The 17,447-nt window shown below is 39.6% G+C and overlaps 1 protein-coding gene across 1 annotated transcript; it reads left to right on the top strand.

Annotated features, from left to right (window-relative positions):
- The first annotated feature begins 14,254 nt into the window (after positions 1-14,254).
- Positions 14,255-15,788, top strand: LOC130970213 (UDP-glycosyltransferase 43-like). Its single transcript, XM_057896222.1, has one exon. It carries the CDS (start codon positions 14,309-14,311, stop codon positions 15,713-15,715), a length of 1,407 nt encoding a protein of 468 aa, XP_057752205.1. The 5' UTR covers positions 14,255-14,308; the 3' UTR covers positions 15,716-15,788.
- The last annotated feature ends 1,659 nt before the right edge of the window (positions 15,789-17,447 follow it).

Genomic DNA, 17,447 nt, shown 5'->3' with positions numbered 1-17,447 from the left:
CCTTGACGCCAAGTGATACGAACGCGTGGATCACGCGGCCGCGTGACCTGGCAGGAACACAACCCACGCTAACGCGTGGACGACGCCTCTGCGTCACTCTTCCGCGACCTGTACGGACCAGAAAGCGCTGAGAGTGATTTTTGGGCTATAAAGTGAGGGAATGCATCCATTCATATTCATGCTCTCATATTCATAATTTTAGTTTTAGATGTAGTTTTTAGAGAGAGAGGTTCTCTCCTCTCTCTTAGGATTTAGGTAGGGCTTTTAGAAATTAGGATTTAGGACTTCTCTTAGTTTTAGGAGTGACTCTCGATCCCAGGTTCAATGTTCTTCTACTTTATATTTATCTCTTACTCTCAGATACTTTAATGCTTGCTTGTATTAGTTATGTTGCCTATTTGGCTTATGCTACATTCATGTTATGATTTTCTTATTTAATGTTACTTGAGATATTTCAGTTTAATATTGCCTTCTTTTATTTATGCCATTGATTATTCCCAATCTGAAGACATTTTCATTCCAGTAGAATTAATTTACTTTTCCCTTTTTGGTCTTGGTTTAGAAATCAGTAACTCAGGAGTTATCTTAGCTTAACATAATTGATAACTGTTATCTTTGCTAATTGAACTGAACTTCAATAATCCCAACCTTTTCTTAGGAAATAAATAGGATTCGAAGGTCAAACTAATTAGTCCCTTGACTTTCCTTTGCTTTAGCAGAGGTCAACTAAGTGGAATTAAGATTCAACTTTCATTATTATTGCTAAGAATAACAAAGTCTGGACTTCCAATTTCTCATACCTTGCCAAAAGTTTGCTTTACAGTATTTATTTATTCTAATTGCTATTTAAATTAATTGCCATATTCACTCCTCATTCTTGAAACTCCAAATTTATAATCTCCATAACCAATAATAAGAACATACCTCCCTGCAATTTCTTGAGAAGACGACCCGAGGTTTAAATACTTCGGTTATCAATTTATTTAGGGGTTTGTTACTTGTGACAACCAAAACATTTGTATGAAAGGACTTTTGTTGGTTTAGAAGCTATACTTGCAACGGAAATTTATTATGAATTCTAGACCACGCAAAAATCCTCTCATCAAAATGGCGCCATTGCCAGGGAATTGCAAACGTGTGCCTTATTATTGGTTATTGTAAATATTTAAAAAAAATATTTTTTTTTACTTGTTTATTTATTTTCTCTCTTCCCTCTTATTTCTGATATCTATTATGAATTCTCACCCCTCTCGCTTTGAGTTTGGTTCTAATTTTGTTGCAAGGAATGGAAGCTATAACAGGACTATGCATCAAGGTCTAAGCAATCAAAGATGGATGGAGCCATAAGGATCCGATCAACCCTTTAGGCAACAACACCCTTCTAGATATCATGGACAAAGACCATTCTACAATGCATACCAAGCTGATAGATATGGTGGACCGCCTTGTAGCTACCAACAAGTCCCACCCTATGCTCAGAGATCATCCTTGCAACACAACCTCAACCCACCACACTTACAAGCTTCTTTTCACCATTCGCCACCGTACGATCCTTATCCACCCCAACACCAATCCAATTACTCCCAAGAACTACCACTCCCCCATACACCATGCCCATATCCATCAAAGCCAGAATCACAGGTTCGCCTCGAAGAATCAATAAACCAATTTAATGCAACCCTTCATCAACTGGAGCAAGTAATAAATCAATTATCTTCCAGATGTTCGGACACCCAACAGAATCCCATGGCTTCATGTGGAGAATCTAATGAAGAATGTGTTGTGGAGAAGACATGAGAGACTCCAGTGGACAGCATAGAGCATAACTTCGTACTGGAACAAATAGAGAAAGTTGTCATGGTAGAAGAAGAAGAGTTGGTTGAAGATTTAGGAGATGCCAAACCGCCACCTGAATCTAGAGTTGTGGAGAATTCCGTCAAGGATGTTACAATTGATGCTAAAGAGGATGTTGTGCAGCCTCCAATGCATATATCTTATGAAGAACTGGACGGAATAACCCAAGAAGCAAGTTTCCTTGATGACGATGATCACGAGTCAAGTTCTTTTAGTAATGAACTTGCATCCGCAAGTGAATTCTTTGAGACTGAAGAATCTTCCCCAAGTGAATACGAAGATGATGTAGAGGTCGACTTTTCTCAACCTCCTATGTATGACTCAAGTGATGAGGAAGATATCAATAACTTTGATCAAGACATGGTTGAAGTTAAAGAAATTTGCAAAGAAGTGGAGGAATTCACAGAAGACCACAAGGGAGTAGAGCTTGCAGAACCACTAGAAACACCTATCCCAAGGCCATTACCACCCAACACAGACTTCAAGTGGGTAAAATTCTTAGCTTTTATCTTTACTTTTCTACTTGAATATGGATTACTTGAAACAGATGGCCAGCTTAGAGCTCTTTGCGGCTTTAAGAGCAAGAGGGAAATGACTCGCACTCAGCGCTGGTATGCAAGATTCAATGAGGCTTCGCACTTCAATTTGAGGTGCAAGGATTGGTGTCAAGCTCAATTGAAAGGATCTCGGAAGCTGTTTGGTCACTGCAGTGAGAATTCAGACTACTCACCACCCGGCTGGAAAGATGTAGATCAAGACAAAGACGGGTGTAGAAGAAAAGTTTGGGATCCTGGAGTCTATTCTGACATTCAACACCCCGGGAGTCTTGAAGCCTGTTTGAACTCACCTAAGGGCTTTACATGCCTTGTTTGGGACCCCGGAGGCTGTTGGAATTCCAAACATTGGTGGAGATTTCTGGACAAATTCAAGCACAAGCCACCATAGCAGGAAGCTCATCAAATGTCCACCTTAAGGACTTTAACTAAAAGTGCTAGGTGGGAGACAACCCACTATGGTATGATCGCTCTTGTTTCCATTTTATTTCGTTTTATTTATTTTATATTGTTTTATTCCTATTGAACCTGGATGCCATTCATAACATTTGCATTTAGCACTGCATACTGCATAATTGCATTTTGCATTAAAAAAAACGCACGTGACGCGGCAGCGTCGCTAACGCGTCCGCGTCACAAGTGCATTAGGAGAAAAGAAAAGTGAACAAAGAGTCATGCGAAAGCGTGGCTGGAGGCGTGCTTTTGGCACAATTTGACCCACGTGACTGCGTCGCTAACGCGTCCGCGTCACATGGGAACCACGCCTCCCACGCGTCCGCGTCACCCACGCGGCCGCGTGACCTGGTAATTGACGTAAAAGGGGTGCATGGCCGAAAGTTGTGCTGGAGTAAGGCTGGACTGGCGCTAGACGCACAAGCCTTACCACGCGATCGCGTCAACCATGCGACCGCGTCACCCTAAAAATTGGCAAAAAGAGTTTCGAACAGAGAGTTGTGCGAACGCAAGGCTGCACTCGCGCCAATCGCACAAATCAGGCCACGCGTTCGCGTGCCCCACGCGTCCGCGTCGCCTGAACTTATTGCACCCCGCGCGGCCGCCCACCCACGCGACCGCGTCACCAGCGTCGCACAACCTATCCAGATCAGTGCCAATTTTCTTATCTTTTCTTCTCTAATCCTAATTTTTTCTATCTTTTCTTATTCTATCTTCCTCCTCTCTTATTTACTTCTTCTTCCCTTCTTTCTCTTCTCATTCTTTTTATCTTTCATTTTATTTTACTTAATTTATTTGCATATTTCATTCATTGCATTTTAATTTAGTGCATATTTTTCTTTCCTTTTCTAATTTCATTATTTTTCCTTTGGTGTTAAAAATTTTCTTATTTAGCTGTTGCATCTTCTCTTGAATTATTTTGGGTGCTTAGTGACTTGTTTTATTCTAGTTAGGTAATATTATTTAAATCAATGCCTATCTTTTATACCTGTATTAATTTTGCATTGACATGAATTTACATTACCTCTCCTAACCCACACTCTCCCTAATTGTTGCAAAATTTTGCCCCACTAGTATGCCATGTGCTTCTATTGTTTTCTCACTTGCATGTTGTAGCTACCATGTAATTGAGACCTTTATTATTTGGCATTAACACCCATATTTTATTTATGTTCTTATCCTTATCTCTGGGTTATTGTTCTTCTTTTTCTCTTCTTCCAGGCTGGCCACCGAAGACGGGAAAAGGGAGGAACTTCTTAATGGGAAGACAAACAAGTCCACCTGCACAATCTTTAGAGAAAGGCATCAGTTGGAGCAGCCATCCACTTGTACATCTTAGCATGCACCGAGGACGGTGCAATCTTTAAGTGTGGGGAGGTCGATACCGATCTCCATGGGTTAGTACTTTCTTGTCTCAACACCAATGTTTAAATTTTCTTTGTAACTAGTTGTTGCATTTGCATATTTATTTGATTTTGTGCATATTTTACCACTTGGTTGAAGAAATATTTTCTTTTTCAAGAAATTTTTATAGTATTTCACTAATTTAAATTGAAAAATTTGTGTTAAACTTGTTTTGAAGTTGTATTTGGAATATGGTTTTTGAGCCAAAGAACACACAACCTGTGAGATTTTGAGCCTATTTATATGGTTACATTATTTAACCATAAATTTTTATTCTTGTGTGTTTTCTTCTCTATAATTGTAATATTTGCTTTGTTCCATTCTATATGTCCAATATTTAATATATTTACATGCTTGCATGTGATTGAGGCCATTGGTTGATTCTAGCTCACTTATCCCAAAATTAGCCTACCTTTTACATCACCCTTGTTAGTCCCCTTGAGCCTTTAATTCACTCTTATTCTATAAACCACAACACTAGCCTTAAGCAAAAAAACAAATTTAAAATCCCAAGTTGAATCCTTGGTTAGCTTAAGATAGAAATTGTGTAATTGTTTAAGTGTGGAAAACTGATGAGCGGATAATTTATACGCTTTTTGGCATTGTTTTTAGTATGTTTTCAGTATGTTTTAGATAGTTTTTAGTATATTTTTATTAGTTTTTAGTTAAAATTCACTTTTCTGGACTTTACTATGAGTTTGTGTGTTTTTTTTGTGATTTCAGGTATTTTCTGGCTGAAATTGAGGGACCTGAGCAAAAATCTGATTCAGAGACTGAAAAGGACTGCAGATGCTATTGGATTCTGACCTCCCTGCACTCGAAGTGGATTTTCTGGAGCTACAGAAGCCCAATTGGCGCGCTCTCAACGGCGTTGGAAAGTAGACATCCTGGGCTTTTCAGCAATGTATAATAGTTTATACTTTGCCCGAGATTTGATGGCCCAAACCGGCGTTCCAAATCAGCTCAAGAATGCCCGGCGTTAAACGCCGGAACTGGCACAAGAATGGGAGTTAAACGCCCAAACTGGCACAAAAGCTGGTGTTTAACTCCAAGAAAAGTCTCTACACATGAAAGCTTCAATGCTCAGCCCAAGCACACACCAAGTGGGCCCGGAAGTGGATTTTTATGTCATTTACTTATCTTTGTAAACCCTAGGCTACTAGTTCTCTACAAATAGGACCTTTTACTATTGTATTTTCATCTTGGGACATCTAGTTCTTAGATCAGATCTTTAGATCTTTGAATCTTTGGATCCTTGATCATTTGGAGTCTTTTGATCACGTTTTGGGGGCTGGCCTCACGGCCATGCCTAGACCTTGTTCTTATGTATTTTCAACGGTGGAGTTTCTACATACCATAGATTAAGGTGTGGAGCTCTGCTGTACCTCGAGTATCAATGCAATTACTATTGTTCTTCTATTCAATTCAGCTTGTTCTTATTCCAAGATATTCATTCGCACTCAAGAACTTGATGAATGTGATGATTATGTGACGCTCATCATCATTCTCACTTTTGAACGCGTGCCTGACAACCACTCTCGTTCTACAAGCAAACAAGGCTTGAATGTTTATCTCTTGGATTCTTTAATCGGAATCTTCGTGGTATAAGATAGAATTGATGGCTGCATTCAAGAGAATCTGGAAGGTCTAAACCTTGTCTGTGGTATTCTGAGTAGGATTCAATGATTGAATGACTGTGACGAGCTTTAAACTCCTGAAGGCTGGGCGTTAGTGACAGACGCAAAAGAATCACTGGATTCTATTCCAACCTGATTGAGAACCGACAGATGATTAGCCGTGCCGTGACAGGGTGCGTTGAACATTTTCACTGAGAGGACGGGACTGTAGCCACTGACAACGGTGATGCCTAACATACAGCTTGCCATGGAAAGGAGTAAGAAGGATTGGATGAAGACAGTAGGAAAGCAGAGAGACGGAAGGGACAAAGCATCTCCATACGCTTATCTGAAATTCTCACCAATGAATTACATAAGTATCTCTATCCTTGTTTTATATTGTATTCATAAATCATTCATGACCATTTGAATCTGCCTGACTAAGATTTACAAGGTGACCATAGCTTGCTTCATACCAACAATCTCCGTGGGATCGACCCTTACTCGCGTAAGGTTTATTACTTGGACGACCTAGTGCACTTGCTGGTTAGTTGTGTGAAGTTGTGATAAAGAGTTGAGATTGCAATTGAGCGTACCATGTTGATGGCGCCATTGATGATCACAATTTCGTGCACCAGAAACCTATTGGGAACATAGATGATAAAAACAAAGGGTAGGAAGCTGAAAAGAATGAAATAATTCAAAATAAAAATTTTGAGAAGCATGCTCATGTGAAATCAAAATAATTGAATTACCATGTGCATTAAAAAAAAATAATTCAGTATTTGAATAAAGGGGATACAAAAGAATTTCCCAAATGCAAAATAAAACAATGCACATGAGACAAAATTAAAACTAATATATAAGCATGTAACATCAGAAGTGGGAAAAATATGGGAGAATAGGTAAAGAAGCTTTGCTTTATAGAGTATGTATATGTTAGGTGAGATCTTAGACTACTAAAGAATTCACTTAATTAGCTCACTTAGCCTTATATATACCCTTACCTTTACCTCAGCCCCATTACAACCCTAAAAAGACCTCATGATGTTTGCATTGGTATGCTAAATATTTGTTGATTGATTAGATGAGGAGCAAAAGTTTAGAAAGCATGATTAGAGAAGAGTAGAGAGATTGACCCTAGACACTTGAGAGATTTGAGCACATATACACTACCAGTGAGGGTTCAATGCTTGATTCTATGTTCCCTGCTTTCATGAGCTATCTTCTTACAAGGTTACTTGTTTTCACTGTATGATTTGAATTAGTGAAATCTGATTTATGTTTGTATTGAAGAACTTATTTATTTTTAATCAAGTAGGTAGAAACATTTTGCATTTAGTTGCATTCATAGGTTGCATCTCATACATTCTATCATTCCTTTTCATCTCTTTATAGTTTCTCTTGAGCTTAGCATGAGGACATGCTATTGTTTAAGTGTGGGGAGGTTGATAAACCACTATTTTATGGTTTATCTTATGCTCAATTGAGTGATTTTTATCAACTCTTTACCCACTTATTCATACTATTTGCATGAGTTTACGTTTTCCTTCCGGATTTTGTGCTATGATTGAAAACATGCTTCTTTGGTCTTATATTTGTTAATATTAATTCTCTTTTATTACCATTAGATGCCGTGATATGTGTGTTAAGTGATTTCAGGGATTACAGGGCATGAATGGCTCAGAGGATGGAAAGGAAGCATGCAAAAGTGAAAGGAATACAAGAAGTTGAAGAAATTGCTAAGTTGTCCAGCCTGACCTCTTCACACTCAAACGACCATAACTTGAGCTACAGAGGTCCAAATGAGATGGTTCCAGTTGCGTTGGAAAGCTAACGTCCGGGGTTTCGCAACGATATATAATTTGCCATAGCTCCCCCGATGCCAGGCAACACGAACGCGTGGATAACGCGGCTGCGTGACCTGACAGGAACACAACCCACGCTAACGCGTGGACGACGCCTCCGCGACCTGCACAGACCAGAAAGCGCTGGGAGTGATTTCTGGGCTGTTTGTGACCAAGTTTTCAGTCTAGAACACACAGATTAGAGGCTATAAAGTGAGGAAATGCATCCATTCATAATCATGCTCTCATATTCATAATTTTAGTTTTAGATGTAGTTTTTAGAGAGAGAGGTTCTCTACTCTCTCTTAGGATTTAGGTGGGGTTTTCAGAAATTAGAATTTAGGACTTCTTTAGTTTTAGGAGTGACTCTCGATCCCAGGTTCAATGTTCTTCTACTTTATATTTATCTCTTACTCTCAGATACTTTAATGCTTGCTTGTATTAGTTATGTTGCCTATTTGGCTTATGCTACATTCATGTTATGATTTTCTTATTTAATGTTACTTGAGATATTTCAATTTAATATTACCTTCTTTTATTTATGCCATTGATTATTCCCAATCTGAAGACATTTTCATTCCAGTAGAATTAATTTACTTTTTCCTTTTTGGTCTTGGTTTAGAAATCAGTAACTCAGGAGTTATCTTAGCTTAACATAATTGATAATTGTTATCTTTGCTAATTGAACTGAACTTCAATAATCCCAACCTTTTCTTAGGAAATAAATAGGATTCGAAGGTCAAACTAATTAGTCCCTTGACTTTCCTTTGCTCTAGCAGAGGTCAACTAAGTGGAATTAAGATTCAACTTTCATTATTATTGCTATGAATAACAAAGTCTGGACTTCCAATTTCTCATACCTTGCCAAAAGTTTGCTTTACAGTATTTATTTATTCTAATTGCTATTTAAATTAATTGCCATATTCACTCCTCATTCTTGAAACCCCAAATTTACAATCTCCATAACCAATAATAAGAACATACCTCCCTGTAATTCCTTGAGAAGACGACCCGAGGTTTAAATACTTCGGTTATCAATTTATTTAGGGTTTTGTTACTTGTGACAACCAAAACGTTTGTATGAAAGGACTTTTGTTGGTTTAGAAGCTTTACTTGCAACGGGAATTTATTCTGAATTCTAGACCACGCAAAAATCCTCTCATCATAAGGCGATTGGGGTCTTTGTGGTATAGGCTAGAATCATGGAGCAGCATTCTCTGATCCGGAAGATTCGACCATGTCTGTGGTATTTTGAGTAGGATTACCAAGGGAATAGACTACAAGAGCTTCACCCCCGTTCAGATTAGATGACCACTGACCTGGCGTTTGATCTGAAGTAGAGGAGATTAATGACCACTGACCTGGCATTAATCATTTACAACTTGCCATGGAATGAATCATCAGAAGTTGAAGTAGACTATGAGAAAAGTTCATCCAGAAGGAGGAAGCATCTCCGAAACCTCGACTGTTCTCTTATCACTGATTTCACACCTATCCAGTAATACTTTATTTATTCTATTTTTATGCATTTTTCCACAAATACTATCTTTTCTATCCACCTGACTAAGATCTACAAGATAGCCATTGCTTGTTCAAACCAACAATCTCTGTGGGATCGACCCTCACTCACTTGAGGTATTACTTGGACGACCCGATGCACTTGCCGGTCTATTTGTGCGAATATTACGCAGTCAATTTCATGCACCACCGGCTCTTTAAAATTCTCCATCCTCATCTTCATGATGGGCTTATCTTTCTCAATGAGGGTGTCACATAGAATGTTAATCCCAACTGAGTTGCACATGCGATATGAGGGCTTTGAGTGTCTTGGGAAGCTAAATGGGTTATACCCTTAAGCATTGGGTTACTACCCCTTTGAGAGTAGTATAAATCCCCCTTTGCTCTTGGAGATATTAAATGAGAATGTTATTCATTAATGTTTGAGGTAGAAGGAGGGCTCATTGTTTGGGAGAAAGGGTTCATAATAGAAAAGTGGTTCATCTTGATGACAATATGGAGATGATGTATATGAGGGTAGTTGTTCTTGGAAATGTTAGTGTTGGAATTTGGGTGGTTCTATGTATAGTTCATATGGCTCATAAGATTGTTGGTATGGTGGATATGAGTTAGGATCATATGGAGCTGAATGGTGGTATGGGGCTTGTGAGTATGGTGGTTCAAAACTATGTTGAGGAGGGGATTCAAACGCATATGGTGGTAGTTGTTGATAGTCAAAAGGGGGTCTACCATATCCATGGAATGGTTCTTACTCATAGTACATTGGAGGAGGTTGTTGCCAAGAGGATTGATCATAACCATATGGCTCCTCCCACTTTTAATTCTCCCATCCTTGATGCATATCCTTATTATAGCTTCCATTTCCTACAACATAATTAGAACCAAACTCATAGCCAAAATGGTGAGAATTCATAGTAGAAAGAAAGAATAAAAACAAATGCTAATAAGAAATAATAAAAATAGACTCCTAAAACTAGCAAAAACTAGTAAAAAACCAAAAATCAAGCTATTCACAATATTAACATATATACAATAACCAATAAATAGGCACACATTTGCAGTTCTCTGGCAATGGCGCCAAAAACTTGGTGGAGGAAAATGTCGGTTAGGAATTTTCACAAAATTAAATCGCGTTGCAAGTATAGATCCAAACCAACAATTAACCCTCAATCAAAGTTTAATTTGTTTGTCACTTAAGCAAACCCAATAAAAATCGAGTATTTAAACCTTGAGTCGTCTCTCAAGGAATTACAGGGAAGTGTGTATATTATTGGTTATGGGTGTATATTCTTGGGATTTGGGTTTGATGAACAAGAAAATAAAACCAACAATTAAAGAAATATAAATGTTAAAAGGCTACTCATGGCAAGGATTAAGAGTCAAACTTTCCTATCTTGTATCATTGGCCACAACATGGTAATTACAAAGAGTTAATTCCACTTAGTTATCCTCTAACAATTGAAGGAAAGTCAAGTGAACATAATTGGTCCTAGAACCAATTAGCAATCCTAAATCACCAATAGAACTGGACATCAATGATCTCAAGGGACCTAAGTCCTCAATTACAAACCAAGAGTACTAAAATCTACTTTAAAATCCAACCAAGCATTTTATCAAACACTTGGAAGGCATAAAGAGAAAGCGTGTTAAAATTACAACAATAATAAAATCTAACAACTACCAATTACAAGAAATTAACAATAACAACTAAAGAAAGGAATAGCAACATGAAAATATAAATTGCATTAATAAAGATCAAAAGTAACAAGAGTGCTTATAAACATAAAGGCAACAAAATAAAGGAAATAACAAGTAAAACTAAAAGAACAAAGATGTAATAACAAGAAATAGCAAGAAAACTAAATCAAAACAAGAATTAAAGTCTAAACCTAGGAGAGATCTACCCTAAATCTACCTTAATTCTAGAGAGAAGAGAGAGTTTCTCTCTTTAAAATTCTAACCTAAAACATGATGAAAACTAAAACTATGACTACTTGGTTCATCCCCCTCCAATCCTTGGGTTCAAAAGCATCAGAAATGAGTTAGATTTGGGCCTCATTGAGCTTAGAAATCGCCCCCAGTGTGTTCCTTTAATGAGGTCACGTGACCAGTGTCACGCATACGCGTGGGTGACGCGTGCGCGTCAATTGGCAAAATTCCCTTTCACGCGTACGCATGAGTGACGCGTGCGTGTGGGCTTGAATCCACCAAATTCCCATTTCTTCATGAATTCTCCACTTTGCATGCTTTTTCTTCATTCCTTCAATCTAATATTTGCCTTCTAAACCTAAAATCACTCAAACATATCAAGGCATCGAATGGAATTAAAGTGAATTAGCAATTTTAAGGTCTAAAAAGCATGTTTTTACTCTTAAGCACAATTTAGGAGAAATTCATAAAACCATGCTATTTTATTGAATAAATATAGGAAAAGTTGGTAAAATCCACCAAATTCAATACATAATAAACCATAAAATTGTGGTTTATCAAGGCCCAGCTTATCGAAGACTCCTCTGAAGAGGATGTTGGAGTCCACTCCTGTGTCAACCAATATTCTCTTTAAGAGTCCGGTCCCGACTCTGGCCGAGATGACGAATGGGGCGTCTTCTGCCGAGGTGCTGTGTTGGCAGTCATCGGGGGAGAAGGTAATTGCCTCTACGGCTGGGGGTGTTAGAGCTTGGTTTCTTACGGCTAGGACTATAAGGTCCTTTTTCAGTGCCGATTTTGACTTTTCTGGCGCGTCCTTCCCGGTGATGATGTTTACGATTATGGTGGGGTTGGACTCGGGACTTTCTTGTGGTATTGTCGTAATGTCCTCGGGTTGCGACCTTCACGGTCTGGGGTTCTTTCTGTTTTCGATCTTCTGGGTTCCTGGATGATTTTGGCGAACTCGAGGAGTTTGCTGTCTTGGATGGCTTATTCAAGGGCGTTCTTCTGAGTGAAGCAGTCTTTGATTTTATGCCTGTATCCTCGATGATAGTCGCAATACAGGCTTTTGTTGCCGTTGTCCACTCTTTCAGTTGTCCTACTTTCGGGAGGATCACATTATGCTATTTGGTGGTAGATTTCTGTGATGGGAGCGGGCAGGGGGGTGTAGCTCGAGAACTTTCCCACCTTGGGTGTTCGGTTGGTGTTTGCTGGTTTGGAGTATTCTTTCTGGGTTTCTTTTGGTGGCGGGTTATTGCGAGGTGTCGTATTGTCGTGCTGTCGTTTATTGATAGCTACGACTTGGCTCACCTCTTCGTCGTTGATGTATTCCCTTACGACGCTTTGGATTTCGTGCATAGTCCAAACCAGCTTGGTGGTAAGGTGTTTTCAGAAGTCTTCGTTCATGAGTCTGTTGGTCAGGCAGAGACTAGCGACCGAGTCCGTGAGCACGTCGACTGTGAGGCACTCATCGTTGAACCTATCGAGGTATTTCCTCGTAGATTCGTCTTGTCTCTGGGTGATTCTGAGTAAGCCAATGGGGTGCTTGACTTTGATGATTCTGGTGGTGGATTGGGCCATAAACTTCCTGGAGATGTCATGAAAGCTGGCTATGGAGCCGTTTGGGAGGGCATTGAACCATTTTATTGCAGGACCGGCTAGGGTTATTGGAAAATCCTTGCATCGGACCGCGTCGGCGGCCCTTTCTAGGTTCATCATCGCCTTAAAGGCCATTAGGTGTTCCTAGAGATCTTTGGTCCCGTCGTATTTCAAGTCCGTGAGCTTGTCAAAGCCCTTTAGAAGCTGGGCTCTTAGAATTCTTTCGATGAAAGGGGTGGCTCCCATTACCACATGTTCGCTTCTTGCTTGCTTGGTTTCCCGGTGGTGCCGTCGGTCGTCTTCTTCACGTCGGTGTCTCTTGCTGTGTCACCGTTCCGGTGATCTGTTGTTCCTGGTTTCACGGTGAGATCGAGTTTTAGAAGTCGCATGGCTTTCGTGTTCCGCGTGATACCGTTCCTTGGTCGTAACCCGGCCCTCGAGGTCTTGCACCCGGAGACACAGTTCTTGGATTATTTGGACTACCTTTTCTCCGAGGCAGTCAGGGGCCCGGGTTTTAGAAAGTGGGCGGTTGTCTTCTTTTGGTTGTTGCTGAGGTGGTTTGGTTGGCAATGTACATCACTTGTTATCTTCCCGTGGGTGGGACGGGTGCTCTCCTGGTGTTCGGGAGTTGGACTTCGTGTGTGTGAGTTGTGGTGGTAGCTTGGAATTGCTCCTCGGGGTTATCCACTATGCCGCCACGACATTGTAGTTCCCCACAGACGGCGCCAATGTACAAGAAGTCTCTTATACGGGTTGGGAGATGGATCGGGAACTGGCGAGTCGAGGCGGTTGACGGATCGTCTATCTAGAGCAATGGGGGGTAGTATCTACAAAGACACTCCAACGCCCAAGTAAGAATGGATCTGAAAGATATAAAGTGAATGAGATGAATGACGTACCTGAGAGGGCCTTTGGCTCCCCTTTATATAGCTAGTGGAAATATCTCATCTTATCTTATCTAGCTAAGATAAGAGAGGTATTTAAATTTGAATATTGGTTAGAAATGTAGATGTTGGTTTGTGCCTTCTAGAGAGAGGGAGTGAGGCCAACCCTAAATATCTAGGTCAGAGGTCATTCTAGGTGCGGGATTCAATAGTCAGGTCCGTAACAGTAACAATGTTAACAATGATGATCATAGCCGAAGAATTAAATATGAGAAAAATAATGATATGATCTCTTAAAAATTAATGAGTAAAAAGAGAAATAAAAACTAAATAATAATAAAGAATATAAAAAAAAGATAAATTTAATAAAATAAAAATTCAACTTTATTTATAAATATAAAATTAAAACATATTTTTAATATTAAAAATAAAAATAAATTAAATTAAAATAAAAAAATCTTAAATTTTTAAAATTTTTAAAAACAAAAAATATACATTATCTTATATTTTTTTACTATATTATTTTATTTGATTCTTTCTTTAGTTTTCTGTATTAAATTGAACTATTGATACCCCATCCATCATGCCAGTATCCAACAACTCATCAATTATCATCCCTCTCTCCCAGCTACACGCCGTCATCAACACTCACCATGACCAGATTGGAGCTAGTCTTCATTTCTGCACCAGCCATGGGAAACCTCGTTCCAATCGTCGAATTCGCTAACCTCCTAACTAAACACCACCCTCGATTCTCTGCGACCCTCCTCATCATAACCATGTCACAGCGACCACTCCTCAACATCTATGCCCAATCCCTCGCTTCCGCCTCACCAACCAACATCCGATTCCTCCGCCTCCCCCCCGTAGACCCTCCCGCACCCGATGACTACCAATCTTCCGTCGGATTCCTCTCCCTCCTCATACAGAAACATACGAGCCACGTCAGAGACGCGCTCCTTCAACTCACCCCAACTGAGTCAACCGATTCAACACGCGACTCGGTGCGACTAGCCGGTTTGTTTGTCGACATGTTCTCCACCCCCATAATCGACGTCGCCACCGAGCTCTCAATCCCTTGCTACCTCTTCTTCGCCTCGCCGGCGAGCTTCCTCGGCTTTATGCTTCACCTTTCCCAATTCGACTCGGACGAAGAGTTGTCCATCCCGAGTTACAAGAACCCGGTACCGAGATGCGTTTTGCCCAACCTCGTGATGAAGGGGAACGATGGGTTTTCTTGGATTTCACAACATGCCAGAAGGTACAGGGAAACGAAGGGCATTGTGGTAAATACGTTTCAGGAGCTTGAGCCTCATGCAGTTCAATCGCTCTCTCGTGATTCAAAGTTGCCACCGGTTTATCCAATTGGGCCGATTCTGGATCTTAATGGGTCGGCTCAATGGAATCCAAACCCAGCCCAATATAAGCTTATCATGGAGTGGCTGGACCAGCAGCCTCTGGCATCTGTGGTGCTTCTTTGTTTTGGAAGCTTGGGAAGTCTTAAGGCAACTCAAGTTGAACAAATTGCAATTGGGCTTGAACAGGCCGGAGTCAGATTCTTATGGGCTTTAAGGGAGCCCCCGAAGGCCCAATTAGAGGACCCTATGGATTTTGAAAACCACGAGAATGTGTTGCCAGATGGATTCTTGGAACGAACGGCTGGGATTGGTTTAGTGTGTGGTTGGGTCCCACAAGCAAAGGTATTGGCTCATAAGGCGATTGGGGGTTTCGTGTCGCATTGTGGTTGGAACTCATTATTAGAGAGCTTGTGGTATGGTGTGCCGATTGCCACGTGGCCATTGTACGCTGAACAACAAATGAATGCGTTCGAGATGGTTAAGGAGTTAAGTTTAGCGGTTGAGATTAGATTGAATTATAGAATGGGTGGGGATCTGGTGTGGGCAGAAGACGTGGAGCGAGGTGTTACGTTCTTGATGAACAATGCTGATGAGATCAGGAGAAAGGTCAAGGAAATGAGTGAGAAATGTAAAATAGCATTGATGGTGAATGGATCGTCTTACTCCAAGCTGATGTCCCTGATTGAAGAGTTGACAAGTTGATCAGCCCATTGTATTTATATTTGATTATCATTTATCAAGATGCACTGGGATCTAAATGTGTTCATTCGGTATATCAGAGCATGTAGCATTTTTTATTTTATAGAAAACTAGGCTTAGCTGCCGTTTTTCTATTGTTTTAAAAAGATTATTTTTTATAATTTTATTTTTAAAATTATAAATTTAATAAAATAATTTAAATATTAAAAACAAAAAAATTTAAAAAAATAAAAGTTTTATAAATTATCTAATTTTTAAAATGTATAAAATTTATAAATTTAAATTAAATAAAATATTAAACAAAGTTATTATATTGTTATTATGTATAACAATAAAAATAAAAATTTAGAAATATTATTTATAATTAACTATTTAAAAACGTTATTTATTTATTTATTTTTTAATAATATTTAATTTAAAACAATAATAAAAATTTATATTCAAAATATGGTTTATTTTCATGCATAATTTTAATTGATAAAAATATTTTTTATTTTATATTTAATTTTTTAAATTATCTTTATTTTTATTTTTTTTAAATTATTAATTTATATTTTTATTATATCTTCTTACTATGTTAAACATTATTTTTTCTCTTACTATATATATTATTGAAAATTTTTTACATATACCAACTACTTTATTGTTACAACAGTATAACATATATAGATCGGTGGCTAGTAAAATTTTTGTCCTCTTGCATGGTATGTGTTCATACCCTGGCCCAACAGTAAAGGTCCAGGTCCAAACAAAAGGCCTAATCCCACGGATTGAGCCTCACTCGGCACCGACCTTCGTCTTAGGAAGTCGGTGTTCACCACGACTTGTTCTAAAGAAGTCGGAGACGGGGGTTAGCTGGCAGATAAGCACTCATTCGAATGAGTAACTGCCCCTAAAATCTCTCTAACCACTTCCAGTATCCATATCTTAACCTCCCCAAGATAAAGGGACGGTTAACACCCTAAAAAAGTGGCACTACCTCAACGGTGGTTATTGGTTCACCACTATAAATACACTGACATTCCTCAGGTATCTCTAAGTCCCAATACTCTAGACCTGCTCACACTCTCGCTGACTTAGGTATTGGAGTGTCTTTGCAGGTACCACCCCCTATTCTTTCACGCACACAAGTCGGACGGAGGCCCCCCAGGTGCCGATCCACTCGAAGGCCTCCTCTTTCCAATAATTGGGCCAACCAACGCCATCCAATCCATTAATCTCCGGTTACCCATCGTAACATTGGCGCCGTTGCCGGGGACCCGAGAGATCAACCAGTGATGGCAGACAGATCCCCCGAAGAGGGTCATGTAGAATCAGATTCTGAACAAGAGAATCTGGACACCGGAAACAATGACGCATACTTGACCCTTCACCAGGAAACCAACGATCAGCACAGAGAAGGTACCTCCGGAGTCAAAAATCCGAAGGTGAATTCTTCAGAAGGGCGCGAATCGGAGAAAGATGGACCATCCCATGCAACTGAACTCATGGGATTAGTCCACGTCCACCAAAGTCGCCTAGAACAGTTAGAACAAGAATGGGAGCTACAAAGGGAGACTGAGAAGAACCTAAAAGAGGAGATGAAACGACGAAAAGAGTTAGAAAGAAAACTCTTGAAGTTAGAATCCTTCCTCAAAGATCGGAACTCCCATGACGAACGAGAAGAACCGCCCTTAGGAGGGGAGGATCCTTTCAGGGAAGACATAATGAGGGCAAAAGTTCTGAGGAACTTCAA

The sequence above is a fragment of the Arachis stenosperma genome, chromosome 3 (genome assembly GCF_014773155.1).
Source record: "Arachis stenosperma cultivar V10309 chromosome 3, arast.V10309.gnm1.PFL2, whole genome shotgun sequence".
Lineage (NCBI taxonomy): Eukaryota > Viridiplantae > Streptophyta > Magnoliopsida > Fabales > Fabaceae > Arachis > Arachis stenosperma.
The sequence above is the reverse complement of the archived record's forward strand: the minus strand, read 5'-3'. Positions and strand labels throughout refer to the sequence as shown.